A 23590-nucleotide genomic window follows, 5' to 3' on the forward strand; every position below is an offset into this window, starting at 1 on the left:
GGATGGACGGGGTGGATTTCTAACAAACATCACTGTGGTGCCCACCTGGCATCCCAGCGCAGGAACTTCCTGCGAAAGCCTTTGGCAGGAAATCCGCTTAGTAGGGATTTATATCTTCAGCATCACTAAAACAGTGTCTCTGCTGACACTGGAGCTTCAGAAGCATCAACCATGGCCGTCGGGTTAGGGTCCTTCCGCTCTCTCTCTTTCTCCATTCCTATCTATGTTCTGCATCGGTTTCACCAAGAGACGTCCAAATCAGGTCAAGCGTACTTGTTATGGCCAATCTAGCCAGATCAGACAGGTTTGCTCCTTTCCCAACCATTCAACTGCTACCTTTTGTGATACTCATACCATATCTTAAATCTGTTTCAATTCATGTCTTATTTTCAGATCCGCCACAAAATGAGAGAGATAATGGTCAAAGGAACCAGTACAGAAGTTCATTCCTGAGGTCGTTGGGAAAGAGATTGGGTAAGCAACCTCAAGTATCTACCCACTCCAGAATGTATTTATCCGTAAAGTGAAGATCTTGAAGCCCCAAAATTCGATCTTTGGAAGCTCATGGAGGTAGACTTGCATTTTCGCACCACTACCAACACCCAATTTTCTTTATCTGGGAAGTGCCAGATTTTTAACCATTCGAAGAGGCATAATAATAATTTAAAAAAAGAAAAAAAGAAAAAAAGAAAACAGAGTGCCAGATTCATCCATTCTGTGAATAGCTAAGACTCTAATATTCCTTGGAAGCTCATGTGGGTGCAAGTGCACGTTGAATTTGGACCACTGGTCCTTACTTTTCTCCTAGCCAAGTGTTTTTCTTGTGCATTTGTGGCCTGTCCACCTGATGGATTGGCTCAATTTTGGGCCAAAGCATGTGCGGCATATGCATGTGTTCCTAGAGAAAACCCTCAATTCCCCTTTTAATGGATCTCTGCAACATCTCTTATACCTGATTATCATGAACTTGCCCAATTTTGGACTGGTATCATCTTGGGTGGGGCATGTGCATGACATTGGCGTGTGTTCCTAAAGAAAACCCTTGGCCCCCTTAAGTGTATCTTTACAGCCTCTCCTAACCTGGTTATCATTAGTGTTTGCAGTATCTGTATCGTTACATGTATCGCTGCCTGGGAATATGAAACATGTATTGATATCGTCGATACCTGAAAATATATTGTTGATTGAGGGAAATGTTTGGGAAATATGAGGAAAATGGTGGAATTTCTCAATGAAACTTTAGGAGGTGCTAAAACACACATATTTGCATATTTAGAAATCAAATAACTGTAATAATAATAATTAAAAAAAAAAAAAAAAAAAACCCAACCTAGACGTATACATACTAAGTTTTCCTTTAATGGGGGCCTAAAAGCATGTAACGCTGATTGAGGCAAACATCGAGTAAAATGGTGGAATTTTCAATGATACTTTAGAAGATGCTAAAATACACATATTTGCATATTTAATAATCAAATAATAGCTAAAAAGTTGCAAATTTGCATATTTAGGAAACAAATAATAAGTTTCCATTTAATGGGCGCATAAAAACATGTATCATTGATAGGGAAACATGAGGAAAATGGTGGATCCATCCATGCATGCACATTCATACATACAAACAATGCATGATCCATCCAACCATCCATGCATGCACATGCATACTTACAAACAATGCATGATCCATCCAACCATCCATGCATGCGTACATACATACAATGACAAATACATATTTACAAAAATACATGATCCATCCATTCATGCATGCATTCATAGACACATTTATACATACATCCATCCATGCATACACACACACACATACATCCCTGATCCACACACATACATCCCTGATCCATTCATCCATCCATGCATGCATACATATACAAACTTGCATTTCGTCATACAACCATGAACCCATACAAAAAATTTGAAATGGAATTTCTTTTAATAAACAAAATTTTGATAATATCGATATATACACAAATACATGATCCATCCATCCATTCATGCATGCATTCATAGACGCATGTATACATCCATCCATGCGTGCATACACACATTCATCCTTGATCCATTCATCCATCCATGCATGCATACATATATAAACTTGCATTTCGTCATACAACCATGAACCCATAAAAAGAATTTGATATGGAATTTCTTTTAATAAACAAAATTTTGACAATATCAATATATACACAAATACATGATCCATCCATCCATTCATGCATGCATTCATAGACGCATGTATACATCGATCCATGCGTGCATACACACATTCATCATTGATCCATTCATCCATCCATGCATGCATACATATATAAACTTGCATTTCGTCATACAACCATGAACCCATAAAAAGAATTTGATATGGAATTTCTTTTAATAAACAAAATTTTGGCAATATTGATACATTGGCGATATAATCAAAATATCACCGATTTATTGGTAATACAAGCGACACTTGGTATTTACATAGTCGAAAACATTTGTGATATCGATACACTAGTGATATTGATACATTGTCGATATGTCGCGACATATCATCGATACCTGAAATTTCTAATACTACTAGTGTTATTGGTATTGCCAAGCTGGCAAGTCCAATGATACTTGAAATTTCTAATACTACTAGTGCTTTTGCAGGTCCACGGCGATTACTCGGAGGATGTGGGAGTGAAGGTGGATAGACCGGATGAAGACACTATGATGGAAGGGGAAACGGAAGTAGTTGGAGCCTGATTGAGTTGTTATTGTCATGGAAGGGGAAACAGAAGTAGTTGGAGCTTGATTGAGTTGTTATTGTCTTGAGTTCTCTCGTCACATTAGTTTTGGTATGTGCCTCATCAGTTTTGGTAATTTTAGATGTTCACAGTTTTAGCATGCCTAACCATGTTTTATTTATTTAAATATGGGCTTATTGTAGACCTTATGGGGGTTTGTTTTGTCTTGCTTGCGTTGGGCCATAGTGCAACTTGACAGTGCTATTGTACAACCTTGATTGCTTGCTAAATTAACATGGATTTTGTCGTGTGAATGGATGATTCTTTCAATTAATTTTGCAGATGAATGTGGACCATTGAATTGAAAATTTTAATGGCTCACACTCAACTAAATCACTCTTGTTGAAACATTTCTTCCATTCTTTCCCCTCTCATGCAGGGACATTTCACACCGGACTCAAGTGGGGTAGCCTGTGGGATGCGGGGACACACTCAGGGTGGGTGGCCCGTGTGAGGCGGGTGGCTCGTGTGAGGCGGTAACCATGTGATTTCCGGCCCACGAGGGGGGTTCAGCCGATGTCCTAACCCATGAAATGTGGGGCCTGGGCTACGAGATAAAGGGATTGATTCGCCATGCTTTAACAATTCAAGCTTTTAGAGCAAGTGGTTAATTGTCTTGCATCAAATTGGTATCAGAGCAGGAGGTCTCGTGTTCGAGACTCCTCACCGGGGGTGATTAATGCAGGGGCATTTCACACCGGGCTCGAGTGGGGTAGCCTGTGGGATGTGGGGACACACTTGGGGTAGGCAGCCCGTGTGAGGTGGGCCCCACCCGTGAGAAGTAGGTGGCTCGTATGAGGCGGTACCCATGTGATTTGGGGCCCACGAGGGGGGTTCGGCCGAGGTCCTAACCCATGAGATTTGGGCTTGGGCTATGAGATAAAGGGATTGATTTGCGATGCTCTAACAGTTCGAGCTTTTAGAGCAAGTGGTTAATTGTCTTGCATCATCCCATGTAACCGTCAAGAGACTGCACTTGGAACCGTCTCTTCTCCTCCTAATTGCCCCACCATTTCATTTTATCAATGGATCTCACACTGTCATAGGCTGTTGGATCCTTGAGGTCATGCTTGGAACTATGGATTCCATGCCACACTGCAAAAAAAAGGAAAAAGGGTTTTCCTTTGATGTGACAAATTTGTCTTTTGTTTGAATAGCAAAAAAAGAGGTTTGTTTGAATCCATCCCGACGTATTGCAATATGATATGTGGTTATCTCAGCCACTGAAATTGGATTCTTTCCAGTGACTCAAACCAATTATATGATAGGGCTTCCCATAGATGGGAGTGCCCTAAACATCTCCAAGGTTTAATATTTCTCAAGGCTTTGATCATTCGGATGGTGACTGTCAACTTTTAAATCAAATGATCCAAATTTCAAACAGTTGAAACAGTTGAATTTCAGACATTTTATTTGTTGTTTATTCACCACAAATACACATTGGTGAGACACATCGAATAACCGTTTACATCATCGGAAGATGATCCAAATTCAAAGGCTAAAGTCCCGATGTATTGATTGCAATATGTTGGTATGTATTTGAGGACACATTGCAAAGACAATGTGGATTCTACCAAACAATCATTAAACTTTTCCATAATTTAGATTTTTGACACAAGGTGAGTGCCTAAGAGAAATATGAGAATTCCACTTACTACTTAAACAAGGATTCAAAATTGAAATCCCTGTTTCGTTAATTCTGGTGGAAATTATCATTGGATAATTATTGTTTCTTCTTTCCTTTCTATTGCCTTGGATCTACTTACCCTCCGAGTGAAACAGTGTCAGACTGGGATCGGGCATAGCTTGGCCCATTGCCACCCTACTTACAAAATCTTGGATCCAAGGGATGGTAAATACAGGGAGACTGTCCAACCAGCGTTTTGGGTGTAGGCTTTCATGCCGTATGCTATGGGCTGCATACAGCACTGACGTTGTGTGCTGCATGTAGCCTGCATCATTCCTCACATGTCATTAAAAATGATCCTCACCATAGATTGAGTTAGTTGAATGTGAGCCATTACAAATTTTATTTTAAATGCCCTTATTCATGGAAGCAGATTGCGTCCTGACCCCGGATGATAATCCATCCAGGGTGGGCTATTTGGGGCCCACCGTGATGCATGGGTTTTATCCATGCAGTCCATCCGTTTTGCCAGATCATTTTAGGGTATGAACCCCAAAACGAGGCAGATTCAAGGCTTAACTAGACCATACAGTTGGAATTGAACGCCCACCATTAAAAACTTATTGGGAGCCACAAAAGTTTTGGAATTATGGCAAATAAACATCAAGGTAGCTCACAGGAAGGTTTCCATTGGGGGTGTCATTATCACCACTACTTCCTATGGCATGGTCCACACTCATTAAGCCTGACCATCCCATTTCGCTTGTAAAACTTGGATGGCTTGGCATTTATTTTCATTCATCCATTTCATAGCCAAAAGTTAAATGGTCAGCATCATGTAGTCAATACTGATTTGGAATTTGCTCCATCCATTGTGGGTCCCATTTTTTGGAAGGTGTAGATTTACAAACATTTGTGTTGACTAGTTCGATAAATGAGTTGTTGTTCACCCTGCTTGATAGTGTCCCTCTCTGCATTTACAAAGCTACTTTACACATTCACGTGCACACACACCTCATTACAAATTCCGAACTGTCCAAGTGGCAAGCCTTATTTAAAGGTGCGCCATATTCAAAAACCTTGAATAGATGATCCTCACCGTCTAATTGGTGCCATCAAATGGATGATCAGTGATGCACTCAGCATGCACACAGACATTTTCCAATTTATCTAATTTTGTATTTGTGCTCTCCATATTGTTTGGTTTGAAGTTACTGTATATTCTATATACCACCAAAGTGTATTGGTCATTGAAAGGCAAACATCCTACCACTAATGTGGATTGGAATCGCTCTTCTGAATTAGCCACAAGTGGGCCAATCAAGAACAGCCCATATCCAAAAAACACTTGCAACAATCTTGACCATTGTATCAAACCAAGTAATATGTATTGTCTTGCTGTTATAGGTGCCTCTTGTAAGAAGAACTTTATTACAAATGAAAGCCAAATGGAAGATAAGAATTATGTATATTAGATAAAGAATAATAACTATGGAGCTTTTTGTATACAATTAAAAAAAAGAAGAAATTTTATACATTGAATGTCATGGAAACTATGCAATATGCATAGATGTATAAATATTGCACCCGTCTTGCTTCTGCTGCTTTAAATTGCAGGTGTTATCAATATTTTCTGGCACATTATACTGTCATTATATTCTATGAAAGGGCACTCCAATAGCTCGAATCTGTCTGAATTTGTTGCCTTAGAAAAACCACACGACGTAGTCCAACTCTGTAGAAACTTAGGAGCTATAGGCAATATCAATTTTTGTACACCCATGTCGGAAAGAATCTGCATAAAAAGCAAGTAGGACAATGTGAGCAAGTCTCCATAATTGCCATGGTATTTCATTGTTTGTATTGAAATAATCTCAGACATTGCCCACATGAGCAGGCATCTGAAGGAACCATGAAGGATATTGAATCCTCTGTGGCATTCAAGCAATATCTAGGCTGTTCAGGAAATGGGAACACCATATATGACCCCATGGCTTAAAATTTGGTTCGGTTCGTCCATAAAGCGGGCCACATGTATATTAATAGAAATGGACTGTCAAACTAACTTGACCAGATATCCACATTCAACATATACATGGGTCCTACCTGGTGCGGAATAGAGTGATATTGGGACATGAAATTCACAGACTTGCTATACTCAAATTGTGTCAATATCCTCAACTTTTTCCCCAAACACAGATGGATAGGTAAAACTATGTTATCTCTTATGCCTCTAATCAATGGGTTGAATGAAAATTATTCACACAAGTTAAAACATATCATTAAATATCAATACACAATATCTAGCTGTATATCTATATCTACTGAAAATCTTACCTTTTGTAAATTGTTCATGAGAAGGCGTGCCATTCCTCGTTGGCGCGACGTAACACGTGTACCCAATAGAGGCACTTCTGCTACCTTGTCACCGTGGACCCTAGAATAGAAATGTGCCAAAAGTAGAATAATGTTTTGTTATACAATACATACAAGAGTCAAAAAAAAAAAAAAAAAAAAAAAAAAAAAGAGTAAAGTAAAAGGTTCAAATACGGGTTACCAAGGTACCTGAATGTGGCCACGGATATTGGTCTCTTCCCTCTGTCCAAGATCATGGTATAGAAACCTCGATAGTTCTGATAGGGCAGCTTCGATCTGCATTGAAGGAAAGAGGCTCAGTTTATCATGGATAGAAGTGACACTGAGCAACATGGAAAACCCATGAGTTTCTTAATCTTCAAAAGATTCTATTTAGTTCCAAGTAGTGGAAGTTAAATGTATCAAATCTTGAATTTAAGAAAATGTACTCTTCAGTTTTATTTTTAATTTTAAGTGTTGGAATGCAACAATGGCAGTAGACTCATTGAGGTCAATATGCTAATGATTAAAACCAGGGTATATGCTTTGTCGACAGTGCCCTCACATTAACAGCCTGGATCACCAAATAACTAGCCCCATGTGCAGACGAGTACCGGGACTTGGTGATTCCTCAACCTCAAAGACACATCGTGCTATATGGCTAACAATATAATAGGACTACCAGGACAATAGATATTTTTATTACTGAAAGCAGGAAAGTAGGTCTTACTCTTTACTGAAAACAATATCTTTGATAAGGTTCGTCTTGGTAACTGGCTGGACAATGCGACCATAACAATCGCGCAGTACAGCACGTGCATTCTCAAGCTTGCGGTTAGTCATTGCTTCAATATAGGAGGATGTGTGAAGATCATGCCCATCCTTTTCATTTGACCTCAAAATAGTCCACGATAGATCCCCTATGTCCGTTGGATTTGATTTTCCAAGAAACTTTTGGAGATGGAAGAATATCTGTATCACAATAAGTACATTAGCAGAAATTAACATTATCATAGCTGAAAAAAAAAATTAGCACAAGAATGAGTATTATTATGCTAGAATTGACCACTCTTAAGGAAATCCATGGAGGAGAAAGAATTTCAATGAGAGACACATGACAATCTTTCTTAAATTAGTAACTGGATAAATATAGAGTTGAAGTTTCTTGGATTTCAAAAAATGCTTATAATCACAAATATGTTGAATTCAAACACATGATTCGACTTGAAAATTCAATGATTCTGATTTCTTTCTACTATAAAGAGATGTGTGTACAAGATACAAGCCACCCATTAGGCGGGCCCGCTGTTCGAAGTCCTTGACATGTGCGGCACACATTTTAGACTTTTAGATGCCTTGACATGCACCACTTATGTACAATGAATGTGGATCATATGTCAGTTTTTTAACTGTCTAGTATATAGGTGACATCTCAAAATCCACCAAACAACTATGTAGTTGAAAAAGAAAGATAATAAAAGGTATGAATATTCAATGACACATTTATAACAAAATATTTCATGTCTCAGTAAAATTCTTGTAAATGTGTAAAGCAAGAACTTCATAAAACACAAATCACATAATAGCACTAATTATAGCTGCATATGGATGGATTATTGAAATGAATTGAAATAATTAATTCAATAAATGAAAATGATTGGATTGCAGTTATTTTCCATATTCTTACTTTTAAAAGAAGTGGCAATTACATTAGTTTCAAATGGTTAAGAAATTAACTCAATTTCGAGTGAATCGAACATTTGCAGTTCAATTCAGTTGTGCATCCAAACACACTGTGAGTGAAACAATAATTAGAAAAAGCATATATTTCTACTTCTCATAGAGAAAATTTTGAAGTACCTCTGCACATTTTTCCTTGCAAAACCAATTTCCTTTCGGACGACTTTCAAGCCCTTCGACTCCTCTTTCTCTTAGACAACCCACATGATCTAAAGAAAATTAAAGAAAATGTTAGTTTTGGAGATCAATTTTCCATTCAACACATCTAGGAAAAAAGAAGATGAGAGAAGAACCTACATCTATGTTCACATTGATCACAATACACAATCGTTCGCTCCACAAACTGATCGCCGTCATTATTGTATTCACCCCCGCCGCATAATCCACATGCACAAGATGGGCAGTACCATTCACTTCCATGAAAACCCTACACGAGCGCCAACATCAAGTTAAACGTGAGAAAAAAAAAATATTTAAAAAAAATCATAATTTTCTCTATTCTCAGTATTAATATATGAATTAAGGCTGTGTTTGGATTAAAAAATAAAAAGAAAATTTGAAAATTTAGTCCAATAAAGAGAAAATAAAAATAAAAATCATAATGACATTTTATAGTATTCACAATGAGGAATTAACATTCAAATTATAATCATTTCCTTCCAAATCCGCCCATAAAGAAATAAAATTACAATTTGGAATCTAACCCGTCAATACAAATATTAAGGTGATTATGATTCAGCCATTTCCTCTATACATGACTAATTTATTTGAATTCAATTCAATAGTGCATCCAAACACTGGTTGAATTATATAGCAGATTTGGGGGGAGCAAGCCAACTACTTGAACTTAATTGCCAAACTGTAGTGGAAATAGAATTATATCATAAGGTTTCATGAGTTTGGGATCATACCTCTAAACCAATGCAGCTTAAGTGAAACATGCGCAGGCATTCACCTTCACACACTAGCAATCCAACCCCTTGGTGGAGACAAATGTGGCATATTCCATTTCCTCTGCAACATGAGGTGTTACTCTTCATTTCTTCTGCAATTGTGACTCTGCAATCCTTTTTGTCAACCTTCATTTGCTGAATTAAGGGGTGGGCCTGATTCCTCTCCATTTGCTCATGCAGATACCCTGTCAAACCTTCAACACTCATATCACTCTCCATTTTCTGAATTATGGGGTGTGGATTTTGTTCATAGCCTTTAACTTCATCACCATTTTTTATTTGTGCTTGACACTGCATCAGCGACCTTCCATCTTCCAAGAAGATATTGGCGGTAGGCCGATGACTATGGCTGCCTGCATGGATCTCAAACTTGGAAAGACAATACACATTTTTGCAACACGAACATCTGATTCCTTCGCGCATGACCCACCCTTCTGCCATAACACGGTTTTCCTTTTTATTCCAGTAACGTGCTTTCTCCCCCAACAACACCACGTTATTGTCTATCAGAGAAGACAGGTTTATTGAAGGCGTGTGTCTATTCCGTCGTTTTGCTTCTTTCTCCACTGAAGAAGCACTGCAAGAAGAAGGTGAGTTGTTGCATTCAGGTTCTCCACATTCCAGGCGATTGCCAATCAATCCCTGGAGTTCGAGCATATATTGACCAACTTGATCTTTATCTATGATGTGTTCAATCATCCATTGATCAAATTCATCATCATCAAGAAAAGAATCCATCTTCCTGAAAATATAAAAATCATGTTATGTGAATTACATGAAAACAAATGCATTCGTGTTTAATTGATACAACAGGAAATGAATTAAGCATGACACTATCAGCTGTTCTGGGTTAGATTGTAATTAGCACCTTTCATCAGTGGGCCATTCAGGTTCTCCACGTTCTGGGCATTTGCCAATCAATCCCTGGAGTTCAAGCATATATTGATTAACTTGATCTTTATCTATGATGTGTTCAATCATACATTGATCAAATTCATCATCATCAAGAAAAGAATCCATCTTCCTGAAAATATAAAAATCATGTTATGTAAATTACATGAAAACAAATGCATTCGTGTTTAATTGATACAACAGGAAATGAATTAGGCATGACACTATCAGATGTTCTGGGTTAGATTGTAATTAGCACCTTTCATCAGTGGGCCCCACTGAAGAAGCACCGAAAGGCGAAGGCCAGTTGCATTCAAGCTTTCTTCTCTTTAATCCAGTTTCTCTACATTCCATTACAGGTTGCAGGCGTTTGCCAATCAATCCCTGGAGTTCAAGCTCTAATCGATCAACTTGATCTTTATCTATGACGTTTTCGGTCATCATCCATTGATCAAATTCATCGTCAACAAGAAAAGAATCCATCTTCCTGAAAATATAAAAATCATGTTATGTAAATTACATGAAAACAAATGCATTCATGTTTAATCGATACAACAGGAAAGGAATTAAGCATGACACTATCAGATGTTCTGGGTTAGATTGTAATTAGCACCACTCATCAGTGGGCCCCATGCAGCAAATGCTCTTCCATGATCATCATCAACTAAGCCCTAACCTAACTAATGGGGGATAAATGGGTTAAACACTTGTGGATCCCATGGTTCAATGGTCCAGATTGTCCATCTTACGGGTCCAATCCATGATCAAAAGGGGCATGACAGTGCACACTCTGCATTGAATCTGAGTGGTTGTAGTAGTTATTTTTATGGCAAAGATCAAAGCATCATGATCTTCCAATCTACAAGATTTATGGTAAATTGTCCAACCATGGAGGGGCCCATCATAATAAACTCTGGATCACCAATTCATGAGCCTGAGATGTATGGAATTGTGGGTCTCATGATAGTATGATTCCTCCTAATGCAGAACCATGGTTCAGTGGTAAAGGCTATCAATCTGATATTCTCCGCCATGAATGCATCATAACCCCAAAATGGCCTGGATAGAACAATCCAGACAATTCGATCTGTAGCATGCAAATAGACGGCGATGAAAGAAATACAGCTAGTGAATATAAAGAAGGTGAAAGTGTAGACAGCTAGTATATTCCAAACAGGAAGAGGTGGGCACAGGACGACTCGTCCAACTCGACTCGAACCAAATGGGTGAGTCAGTCCGAACCGTGTAGGCCTCGCCCAATCTGAATTCAAACCGAGTCAAGTTTGAGTTACCCGGTAACTCGACTGACTTGATCTGAAACCTGATTCTCGAACTCGGTTCCAATCAGGCCAGACTGGACTCGGATCGAGTCAGGCATGCTGGACTCGATGTTGAGTTCGAGTCCAGCCTATTTCAAAACCAGGCCTATTTCAAAACCAGATCGAGTCTAGTCAGCCCTAACTCGGTCCCACTCGACTCGAGTTGATGTCCAGCTCTAACCATAGGAGAGGACCACCAATCCTAAGTCCTGGAGCTCCAAAACACCAAGGTTGGTAAGAAGGAAAGATCCAACTACAAAAGGCCTAAATTTTATGCATGGAACACGTGCACAAGATCTGGGCCATTTAATCAATGGATTGTCCTAAAACAGAATACCTTGCGTAGAGATGCTCTACTTTTTCAGGAAGAGAGTGTAAGACCTCTATTAGGTGCTCCCCCACATGATAAACGGTTTAGATCTGACTATTGGATTAGACTGATTGAGCATGCGGTGGACCCCACTATGGATGTAATGGTAAGCTTGGACTGTAATATATCGGGTGGAGACTTGAGGGTGGTCTGTTAGTACCAACGTACAGAAACCTAAGAGGAAACTTTGCAGGGCCCACATAAGATATTTGTGTCTACAGTTTTGAATGTTTTCAACGGTTGACATTTCTATTCTAACTGTTTCCTTGTCGTGTGGCCCATCACTAACGTACGTGGGTGTTTCTGCTTGATTTTTGGAGTCCCAAGTTGAGAAACTAATGGACGGATTAGATTTCTCACGGGCATCTGTGGGTCTCACATAGCTAGCTTACGACTACAGGAAATCTCAAATTGAGGAAGATTCATGAACATCCTCATGCATCCACGTAAAAAGAAACAAGGGTTTTTTTTCGGTCACGAACAGAGAAAAGTGATTTCAATTGAATTTAGGAGTATCTCATCTCTATTTCAATATCCGACACACACCAATGTTGCGGTGGGGCCCATCTAGCAACCGTCGATCGGTCCACCATGTCCAAATGCTGGGGACAAGCCATTCGAAATCTTGATCACCAGCCCCACTATCAACGTTGGTGATGAGCCGGGCGCAATCCCGCCGTGAATGAGGCCATGGGCTTTATTTCAAGCCCTCAAGTGGGGCTGGGGCCCACCATACCACTACATGCAGAGACACGAGAGAGCCATACCTTTCGCGTTTTTCTTCTTCACAGAGACTCTTTGGTTTTTTCTCTTCTCGAGTGTTTTGTCGAGAGATTGAGAGAGTTGGTGGAAATACTCTTATAATCTTTAAAGATGAAATGACCGAAATGACCTTATCTTCTATACTTTCTAAATAAGTAATGCCAGACTTCTGGAAGGATGCGGCTCCCCTATATCCCCGGATCCATCGAATTGCGGCGCCAACCTTGATGCATGTGCCTTACATCCACGCCGTCCATCCTTTTTTACAGCTCGTTTTAGGACACAATTAAAAAATGAAGCAGATCCAAATCTCAGGTGGACCATACAACAGGAAACAATGGTTATTAAATACCCACCATTAAAATTTTCTCAGGGTACCACCGGGACGTTTATTTGCCATCCAAGCTGTTGGTAAGATCACAAAAGACCTTGATGAAGGGACCACACAAATATCAGTTTGATCGAACCAAAACTTTCGTGGACCATAAGAAGTTTTGTATCAAATGGTATGGTCCACCTGAGATTTGGATGGCACCGAAGCCGTGTCTGTCGTGGACCCACGTATGGAACCCAATGCGTCCAACTGGTGCACCCGTCTATGAAAATCATAAGAAACAAGACCCATGCCTTTCCAATCATCCGGTGGGCCAAAATTAAAATATACACTCTCCAAAAATAACCTGATTCTTGTGTGGCCCACGTACTGATTGGACAGGCATGATCTTTAATTATTCTGTTCATCATGATGTGGTACACCTGTTGAACGGGTTGGATGTCACACGCACATCATGTGAAGCTCCAAGGTGCTCGACTTCATTACTTTCATAGAAAAAGATAGATAAGGGCATCAATGTCATTTCAACTCTAAAAAAAACAGAAAGTAAACCTTGAATTGGACCGTTGGACCTGGACTTTCTATTTTCTAAGTACTCCTGGCATAGGTGTTGTGATGAATGCTCCGAATCTCTCCATTCCTAGCCATCCTATGGAAGAGGAAACGGATTGGCTACTCCCCCTGCCACCAGCCCGGTGGCTTGTGGTCAGTGCTCTCTACATTTCCCATTTGTACGGCCAGGTACCATAGGTAGAGGTGGGCACGGGAGGACTCGATCCTATGTTCTGGTGGGCCATCGTCAATGGGAGAGAATTCATACACCTTATAACCCATGGATGAGAAAGAAAAACAGAATACCTTTGCTTAGATATGCTCTACTTTTTCAGGAAGAGAGTACTGTAAGACCTCTATTAGGTTCTCCTCCACATGATAAACGGTTTAGATCTGACTATTGGATTAGACTTATTGAGCATACGGTGGGCCCCACTATAGATGTAATGGTAAGCTTGGACTATAATGTATGGGGTGGAGACTTGAGGGTGGTTTTTGTTACTACCAACGTACAGAAACCTAAGAGGAAACTTTGCAGGGCCCACAGAAGTTATTTGTGTCTACAGTTTTGAATGTTTTCAACGGTTGACATTTCTATACTAACTGTTTCCTTGTCGTGTGGCCCACATGTGTTTCTGATTGATTTTTGGAATCCCAAGTTGAGAAACTAATGGAAGGAGTAGATTTCTAACGGGCATCTGTGGGTTCCACATAGCTAGATTACGACTACGGGAAATCTCAAATTGAGGAAGATTCATTAACATCCTAATGCATCCGCATAAAAAAGAAACAAGGGTTTTTGTCACAAACAGAGAAAACCGATTTCAATTGAATTTAAGAGTATCTCATCTCTACTTCAACAACACCGGACACACACCAACGTTGCGGTACGGCTGGTAACCGTAGGGCCAATGTCCAACTGCTGGGGACAGGGCATTCGAAATCTTGATCACCAGCCCCACGTTAAACACGTTCGTGATGAGCCGGGCCCAATCCCGCCATGAATGAGGCAATGGACAATCGATGCATTTCCAAGCCCTCAAGTGGGTCCCACCATATCAACATACATGCAGAGACGAGAGAGGCGTACCTTGGGTTGTTCTTCTCGATTGTTGTTGAGAGAGAGAGAGAGAGGGTGGCAGCAGTTCTCTTCTCTTATAGCTTTGCAAATCTTTCTAGAAACTTGTTTTTGGAAAGAGATGAAATGACCGAAATGACCTTTATCTCGCCAGAATCCTGGAAGGACGCGGCTTCCCGGATCCACTGAATGGTGGCGCCAACTGTGATGCATGTGCCTTACATCCACGCCGTCCATCCTTTTTTACAGCTCGTTTTTGGATAAGATCAAAAAAAAATAAAATGAAGCATATCCAAATCTCAGGTGGACCACGCAACAAGAAACAATGGTTATTAGATACCCACCATTAAAATTTTCTGGGGGGGCCATGAGAACGTTTATTTGCCATCCAAGCTGTTGCTAAGTTCACAAAAGACCTTGATAAAGGGACCACACAAATATCAGTTTGATCCAAAACTTTTGTGGCCCGCAAAAAGTTTTTAATAGTCAATCACCGCTGTATCATATGGTATGGTCCACCTGAGATTTGGATGGCACCGAAGCCGTGTCTGTCGTGGACCTACGTATGGCACCCAATGCGTCCAACTGGTGAACCCGCCTGTGACAATCATAAGAAGCAAGACCCGTCCATCAATGACCTTATTAATAGGTTTGATAGCAAATAAACATTCCCGTAGCTCCAAGAAAACTTTAATGGTGGGTGTTCAATCATCATCGTTTAAAGTGGTGTGGTCCACCTGAGATTTAGATCTGCAGCGTTTTTTGGATAATGCCTAAAATGAGCTGGCCAAACAGATGGACAGCGTGGATATAATAAAATTCATCAAAATGGTCGTCCAACTGGTGCTATGATGATCTTCAGGAACAAGAGCCGTGCGGATCCAATCATCCGGTGGGCCACAAATTAAAAAATAAAAATACACATTGTCTAAAAATCACCTAATTCTTGTGTGGCCCACATGATGAGCATACCGGCCTGATTTTTGGTTGGCTGTTGTTTATGATGTGGTACAACTGTTGGACGGGTTCACACGCACACCATGTGGAGCTCCAAGATGCTCGATTTCATCACTTTCTTGGAAAAGGATAGCCGAGGGCATTACTATCATTTCACCTAAAACAACCTTGAATGTGGACCGTTGGACTTTCTATTTTCTTAGCATACGTTCTTCTAACGGAGCAGATCTCCTCCAACGGCAGGAACTAGCCATTCACTCTGTCACGATTCAAAACTCCGTTTTGGACTTTCCCGCGTTTTATCGAGACAAAACTTCGGTGCATTGCGAGAGTTTAGTGATCTACATGCGCACACACAAAAGATTGTACACGTGGCATGTCTTTATCTGACTCCCATTGTAGTGACCCCTCCACTACCGAAGTCGGTGGTGGAAAAGCTCTGTTGGCCCACCATGATGTATATGTTTTATCCACGCCATCTATTTATTTTAAGGGATATAGTCCACTCGAGCTTTGAATCTGCCTCATTTTCGGCTCATGCCCTAAAATTAGCTGGCAAAATAGATGAACGGCGTGGATAAAACATATACATCATGGTGGGCCAACAGAGGTTTTCCACCATAAGGTAGACTTCAGGAGTGGAGGGTTCAGTACCCAATCCGAATCAATGAATGGCCTAGATACTCGGTCTCTGGGATACCCTGTAGACCAAGCAGATGTATATGTTTTATCCACGCCATCCATCCATCTGTTTTACCAGTTCGTTTCAATGCATGAATATTACAGTCCACATTCAAAGTAGAAGAGTCGAATTATCATGGGATTGAAATAATCTAATTGGGAGCTTTTATTTGTTGTCTATCAACCCTCCAGAGTGAGATTCATTGTATAAATGGTTTGGATAATTGGGAGATGGCATTGTAAGTTATAAAAGAGACTTGCTACAATACATTCCTACGCATCGTTATCTTCTGGTACTATAGCCGTTGATCTATGATCACAACGTTTCCATTAATCCAAACCGTTTATGCAACACCCTCACCAGGGGATGCTCAAACTCTTAGGTTGTAATGTTTCTACCCTTTGATCGTTTTTCTTTTGAATATGGACCCTATCTTTAACCGTTGTTTTATCATCGACCCACTATCTTTAAGATTTTCAAAGCAGCCACCATCAGCTTTGAATCTCATCAATCAATGGTTTAGATCACTGAACTGTGGCCCATCAACAATCTCTGTTGCAAAATGGGCCATCCATGTGGAGCCCAGCAAAGAATGGTCCGGATCACCATACATGATTTGGGTACATTGCATGGGGGATCCAGGCCAGTGTTCTGGGCCTCAAGGTGGAGAGAATGGCCTTGAGTCTTCTAAATTAGAAGATCCTAGCCAACCAATCTGGTGGATGTTTTGTGCATTCCACATTCAATTGGGTCATCAGATCGACACTTTGAATTACCAAACATAGTGCATCTTCACATCCAGTGCTCACCATGGCTGATCCAAACCATCCATCTGCCATTGTGGCCCATCTTGGATTACTCAGGCACAAAAATTTCACGGATTGGGCGATCCTGCCAAACCACTGAGGGACCCACATTATGAACGGCTCTGATTGGGACCTTATGCTATGGACAAAACCACCAAACCCAAGATTCAGTTCCATTCCAACTCAAGTCCCCCCTCTTGCATTTCAGTCAGATGGCCTCAGTAACACAAACAACTTATATACATCCTGAATTTAAAATGGGAAATCTGTGCGGCCCGCTGCCTGTGAAAAATGATGCAGCGATCAGATACAGATCTTGTAGCCCTTTGCCTTCAGTTTAGCGGCTCTACAGCTGCATGGATTTTGTAAGTTATCGCATGAGAATTGAACTCATGAAGAACTCTAGTTCTCACCAATGCAATGAAGTGGGAGGAGAGTTCACAGAAAATCCTGTACAGGCGATGATTGTTTGAGCTCGAATGCTGCTTGGAAGCAATCAGCGGCTTGTTGTAGTGAGCCTTCCATCTTGGATACATACCCAAGCTCCAACCATGCATTGTGATTCATGGGTTCTAATCGTAGAGCATTCATTACAAAGCTTCTTGCAATTGGCAGTGAACTCCCTCCAAATTTCCTTAGTATCACCGCTGTTGAAACCATGCTAGGAACATGGTCTGGTTCGATCGAAAGTGCAGTTGAGAAGGCCTCAAGGGCTTCATTGTTTAATGATTGGACTTCCAATAACATACCTGAAATGCATGGAGAATCAATTTATAAGAAGAAATAAGGAACTGAAGTGCAAGGCTCTTAATGAATGAAAAATCCGTATAAAGTTGATTGAGATTGAAAAGAAAAAAAAAACATTTGGGCATTGAGCAAGTGGCAGATGTCTTGATTTGCACTGGCATAGTGGTTGATATTGCAATCCTAGATTGAAATGAGTGATATGCTACAACATAAGATGTCCTACAAGTACTATGTACCATGATCACGCATGTACCCTATATACGAAATGAGAAGCTAGATAACATAAATGCTAATGATGCAGGTTATGCCATACCATGCAAAGTATACTATGAAATGGCATACTGCAACTGAATTGAAATGCAGAAAATAAAGATAAGTAATTCTCCACATCACCATCACCATCACCATCACCATCGCCATCGCAATAATAGGCTTGACCGAGAACTCGTTTGTAGTTTCTTAGATCTTGTTTGGCTTGGAGTCAACAAGTAGATTTGAAAACGAAAATGTCACATTTGAGGAATGGAAAATAATCCTAAAAAGGTTGTTTGTTTTAATCTCTGTGATTTTCAGAGAAATGTGGAATGGTCATTGGTCCAAAAGTGAATAAACTCTCAAAAAGTGAGGAAATGATAATTATTAAGTTTTTTTTTTGAGGAAAACAGAAAACAACCTTCTTCTATTTTTTCTTTATTCTTTTTTTTATTTTTTTTATTTTTTTTATTTTTATAGGAAAACAATTTCCCACAGGTTTCTTTATTCTTGCAATAGGCAGAAAGTGTTTTTTTTTTTTCCACAGTAGAAATCAGAATTCCTCCAATCCCAACAGACCTAAATGTTTTCGTTCTAGTAGTTTTACAACTGTGTAATATCGATGACTTGACCCAAAACAATCACCACGCAAGCCACGAGCAATCACTGACAGTCAGGGTTGTCAATGGGCTCTCAGATCTGTGGGTAACCAATGGACCCAACACTACAATGAAACTGACCTTTACCGTTGGTAAAACTTTTACCGGCGGTTGGGTAAGTGCCGGTAAGGGCCGGTAAATTTTTTCCGGCGGTCATCGGCCTTTACCGGTGGTTGTGGTGGATGCCGATGCATGTAAGCACCACCAGAAAAATGATGAAAAGCTATAGATAAAACCCATAGCTAAATACATATAACTATGGTTATAGTTCATGGCAAGACCTAGCCATTAGTTCTGCAGTGATTGCTTTTGTAGAAATAGATACGAATATAATCCGTAGCTATAGAGCCGATCGCTTGGAATTAAATCCCTAGGCAGTGTGGGAACAACACTAAATGAGTCACCTCATGAAATTCCCTAGGCGGCCTAATCGAAAATTCTAGTAGGCGATGATAAAGTGGAAACTTCAGTGCCTTTGATTTGCCTCCCAACACTAAATGTATACATGACATACACCCAATTTCATTTCAAGTTAACAACATATAAGCACACAAGCATGCAAGGCAACCATATCTCACCTGAACATGAGATTGTGAGATTAATGATAAGATACTATTGTCTTTATGCTTGATATTGATGTGCAAGTGAAAACAACCAAACAGACATCCATCCATAAGTTAGCAATTGCTAATTAATATAAATAGATTTCATTTGTTTCACAGAATTTCATGTGTTTCTTTTAACAGAAAAATTGAGGAATTTTTTATGCTTATAGGAATCGTAGAAAATGCATATTCCAAGGGTTGGAAAGGAGCAGAGGATTTGGAGATGGAGACTTGGGTGTCTTTTCACCATCCTGTATCAAGCAAATCTTGGTTTTCAAAATAAAATTCACTTAAACATAGATAAAATACATCCACTTAACCTCAATGTGGCTGCCAGATGAATGAACCTACCTGACATTTGTGCCAGGTGATCTTCACAAATGGATCCTATCTGATTCACAGCTCAGATCTCCCACAAAACACAAAAAATTTATAAAAAGATTTAAGATACCTGCTGGAAGCATGTGAATTGTGTAACCTCCATCACATCCATCAAAATTTCGCAGCCCAATCCCCAAGCACCAAGAACCTTTCAACATTTCAAAAAAAAAAAAAAGAAAAGAAGAAGAAGAGGGAAAATGAGTTTGCTAATAAGAACCGTGAACTATGCCAAAATTTCCAGATCAACTAGGTACTCTTAAGCTTACAGTTATTATCTAATGTAACATGAGTACATGCTACAATTCAAGTTGTATCTCAAGCTTCTCAATCATACTTAATTGATCTAGCCCAAATCATACTAAGAAAAGAGACAAAATCAACAACAACAAAAAAATAATTAAAAATAAAAATTAAATCAGCCAATTCGAATTAAAAAAAGGCCTACGGGACTTTCCTAGTTGTCCTCCATGAAACGTATATCACGTTCATTCACATTAATACTTGCTAAGCACGTTAGCTTCAGATACTCAAGCCCGGAAGGTATGTAAAAGAAAAAATATTGATATGTACTGGATAACAGATTATACAGAAACCAGAGATCCTAAGATTGAATCATATCTAATTAAAATGAGCATTCGTTCAGTAAAAAGCATATATCAAATAATGACCGGCTTGGAATTCCATATTTTCAAGGTGAACTTTTCTTCTTTTTGAATTTTTTTTTAATTTTAGAATCACTGATTTCATCTTTACTGCTGATTAATGAATATTATCAACAGAAGAAAAAAAATCAAATCCTATTCATATCACTACAAGATGATTTGTAGGAGATATGATCTGAGGCTTTCTACAATGGTCACTGGTTATTGATTCTGACAAGTGAGACCCATGCTTACATAATACAAATCATTTTTTGTGTGTGACAGTGTGGATGGAGAGCCTAGCCACCAGGAATAAACTTTTTTTTTCAATTGAACATGGGCCATTGGATATTTCTCTTCTTACCAGGCTATTTGTAGCAACAACAAAAAAAACTTACAATGTGATATCGAAGAGATTTTTCTTTATCATGGTTCATCAATGGTGGGGCACAACAGAGCAGCAATCTGGATAACCAGAACAATACTGAGGTCTGCTATGTTGATGAGAGACTTCCAAAAACATGCTAGACGATATAACATTGAATTTAATTTTGTAAAGAAGATGGATGAAAATAATCCCTCAATGCCAAATAAAGATAGATAGTACAAAAGACAAAGTCAGACAACAAATTAATATGAATTTTGTTAGTGTTACAGGCCTACATGCCGCCGATGCTGATAAACACTGCCTTGAAAGATGGCTTAAAGAAGGCTATGGTTCTCTTTCCTACACTATCAATATCGAACGTGGCTGATACAATATACGGAGGGGTTATGTGATTGCTTCTCAACTAGCCTGATAAATAAACATCCAAATGAGAGAGAGAGAGAGAGAGAGAGAGAGAGAGAGAGAGAGAGAGAGAGAGAGAGAGAGAGAGAGAGAGAGAGAGAGAGAGAGAGAGAGAGAGAGATCCCACAGTTTCAAGATCCCAGCCCAACCACAGACAACAACCTGTCCTTTCATCTGGAATCCAAGCCATTCACCATGTGCCCAATCACATATATGACATCACCCAAAGATCAGGCAGGTCCACTCACCAGGTAGGCCAGTGTACAAAAGAATGGACGAATAGAAAGTTTTGGCTAATGTCCACATCCAACATAAATGTGTGGCCCACCTGATGAATGCCTGATTTTCGGGTCTACATGCATATAGAATAATAAAACCTTGCCAAAGGCATTACCTTTCTGTTTCTTTTGGAACGATAAGAATGAGAAGCTTTGGTTTGAACTCGAGAGCCTTGTCTATGAACTTGTTTGAGAGGCCTGCTTTGACTCCGAAAGGAGGGTTCAGACCCATTATCTACTCACAAAATCAGCAAGAACAGAAACATGATCACAATCCAAAGCTTGATACTCTGGCAAGAACATGGTTGATGATGCAAAGGCACCTAGAAATTGCATCGGTGGCATACAACTAAGTCAGATAAATGATTAGGAAATACATATAACAGATGATTTTGAAGTCTCTGCATTTTAATAGATAGATGATAGAGGTGAAATCATCTTTTAATTGGAGAAAGGAATATTGGAGAAAACCTTTGAAAATTCAGGTTCACAGACATTCCATTGGTGAAAGGGAAAGCCAACTCCCCATCAAATGCTTCCAGGGAACCATTGGTAAAAAAAAAAAAAACACTAATAAAAGATGTCAGATGCATGTTCATGCTGGACAAAAAAAAAAAAACCACAACAACATAAGAACTGCTGATGTGTTTATATAAAACATTGATACAAAATTCACAACTCTGCAAAAGAGACAGTGAATCAACTGATGTGTTCTTGGTCGTTTGGAGATTCTCTCATGTAATATGGTTAATGAAGTTCAGAAGAAAGTCTGCAAAAAGAATATACTTGCAATCACACATGCCATCAGACTTGGCATGCAAATTCAATGGGAAATAGGCCAAAGATGGAAGGTTTGGAATCTTCCATTTGGGGAATTTCTCCTCCATGACAAAATCATCATATCAATAATCTGAATTGACAAACTACGGGCCCCACATGTTTGGAATCCTTCTTAAGGCTTAGTGCCAAATATCTTTCACCCTCAAAGTTGAGGTCCACAATATCAACAATCAGAATTTCACAGGGAAAAGGGCAGGGCATGTAATCAAAACAGAGTTCTAAGGGACAATTGAAATTCAACAACAGATGCCACCTAGTGCATCAAAAGAAACCTTAGCAAACCACAACATCAGAATTTCACCTAATCTTTTGTATGTCACTTTTATTAACTCCATCCTAGCACTGATGTTAGCAAACCACAATATCAGAATTTCACCCGGATCACACTAAGAAAAGAGACAAAATCAACAACAACAAAAATAAATATGGACAAAAATCCCTAGTGATTGATATTTAGATACATGCCTAGGTAGTTATGTCTCCCATACATATTCAGCACAATGGCACATATGGACATATGGCTGGCTTCCAGACATATACTTGAACATGTGACATGTCTGGATCATTCGAAACATGGTGATGGCATTGTGGACATTAGTGGATGAATGTGAAACATCGTTCAAGAATATATGTTACTATTTTCTTCGATGAAAACATTAATTCATAAGAGAGAGAGAGAGAGAGAGAGAGAGAGAGAGAGAGAGAAAGAGAGAGAGACATTGAATATCTGAGAAGAACATACAAAATTTTGAATTTCTTGCACCTAATACCATCAAAAGGAATTCATATCAAAACATTGAAACAATAGAAACTAATTCAATACATCAACTCAAACTAAATCAATAAAATGGAACTATTGTTCCTAACTCACACATTCAACATTTCTAATTTGTAACTAACAGTAGAAACTAATTCAGCACATCAATTTAAACTTTGGGTGCCACTTCTCATTCAAATCCATGCTTGTTGGAAACACACACAAGAGGCTGAGAAGCTTGGCACTGACACTATTCAGCACCACAAAATCAAAGCCTGAGTACCCAGATCATGGATGCATGGAATATATTTGTTGTCTAGTCACAATGAAGTAATCAAAGCTTAATATATGCAACAATCTCACTCTATTCTTAAAAGTTGTGTTCATTCATGGTATAGAAAGTTATATAATATTCTAGTCAAGGAGATCAA

At 39.3% G+C, this 23590-nt stretch overlaps 2 protein-coding genes and 1 pseudogene across 2 annotated transcripts; 1 reads left to right on the top strand and 2 right to left on the bottom strand.

Moving 5' to 3' along the window:
• On the top strand, positions 1-2751 carry LOC131229501 (small ribosomal subunit protein eS1-like; annotated as a pseudogene).
• A 3533-nt stretch (positions 2752-6284) lies between these two features.
• On the bottom strand, positions 6285-8103 carry LOC131228883 (increased DNA methylation 1-like). The gene is made up of 5 exons (XM_058224729.1): positions 8041-8103; positions 7496-7737; positions 6976-7062; positions 6748-6847; positions 6285-6341 (listed from the first exon to the last, which is right to left on the bottom strand). Exons 1-5 carry the CDS (start codon positions 8101-8103, stop codon positions 6285-6287), a joined length of 549 nt encoding a protein of 182 aa, XP_058080712.1.
• A 492-nt stretch (positions 8104-8595) lies between these two features.
• On the bottom strand, positions 8596-10610 carry LOC131228885 (increased DNA methylation 1-like). Its single transcript, XM_058224730.1, has 4 exons — positions 10327-10610; positions 9417-10200; positions 8803-8932; positions 8596-8714 (listed from the first exon to the last, which is right to left on the bottom strand). The coding sequence occupies exons 1-4, from the start codon at positions 10476-10478 to the stop codon at positions 8596-8598; spliced, it is 1185 nt and encodes a 394-aa protein (XP_058080713.1). The 5' UTR covers positions 10479-10610.
• Between the last annotated feature and the right edge of the window lie 12980 nt (positions 10611-23590).

Source organism: Magnolia sinica, chromosome 16, assembly GCF_029962835.1.
Source record: "Magnolia sinica isolate HGM2019 chromosome 16, MsV1, whole genome shotgun sequence".
Classification (NCBI taxonomy): domain Eukaryota; kingdom Viridiplantae; phylum Streptophyta; class Magnoliopsida; order Magnoliales; family Magnoliaceae; genus Magnolia; species Magnolia sinica.

Excerpts from the sequence above, each read along its gene's own strand:
- LOC131228885 (XM_058224730.1), bottom strand. The coding sequence starts at position 10,478 with ATGGATTCTTTTCTTGATGATGATGAATTTGATCAATGTATGATTGAA. Across the intron at positions 8,933-9,416 it reads TAAGCTGCATTGGTTTAGAG|GGTTTTCATGGAAGTGAATG; the intron begins GTATGATCCCAA and ends GCGCTCGTGTAG. Across the intron at positions 8,715-8,802 it reads TGATCAATGTGAACATAGAT|ATCATGTGGGTTGTCTAAGA; the intron begins GTAGGTTCTTCT and ends AATTTTCTTTAG.
- LOC131228883 (XM_058224729.1), bottom strand. The coding sequence starts at position 8,103 with ATGTGTGCCGCACATGTCAAGGACTTCGAACAGCGGGCCCGCCTAATG. Across the intron at positions 7,738-8,040 it reads TAATGGGTGGCTTGTATCTT|ATATTCTTCCATCTCCAAAA; the intron begins GTACACACATCT and ends ATTGTGATACAG. Across the intron at positions 7,063-7,495 it reads GATATTGTTTTCAGTAAAGA|ATCGAAGCTGCCCTATCAGA; the intron begins GTAAGACCTACT and ends CCTTCAATGCAG.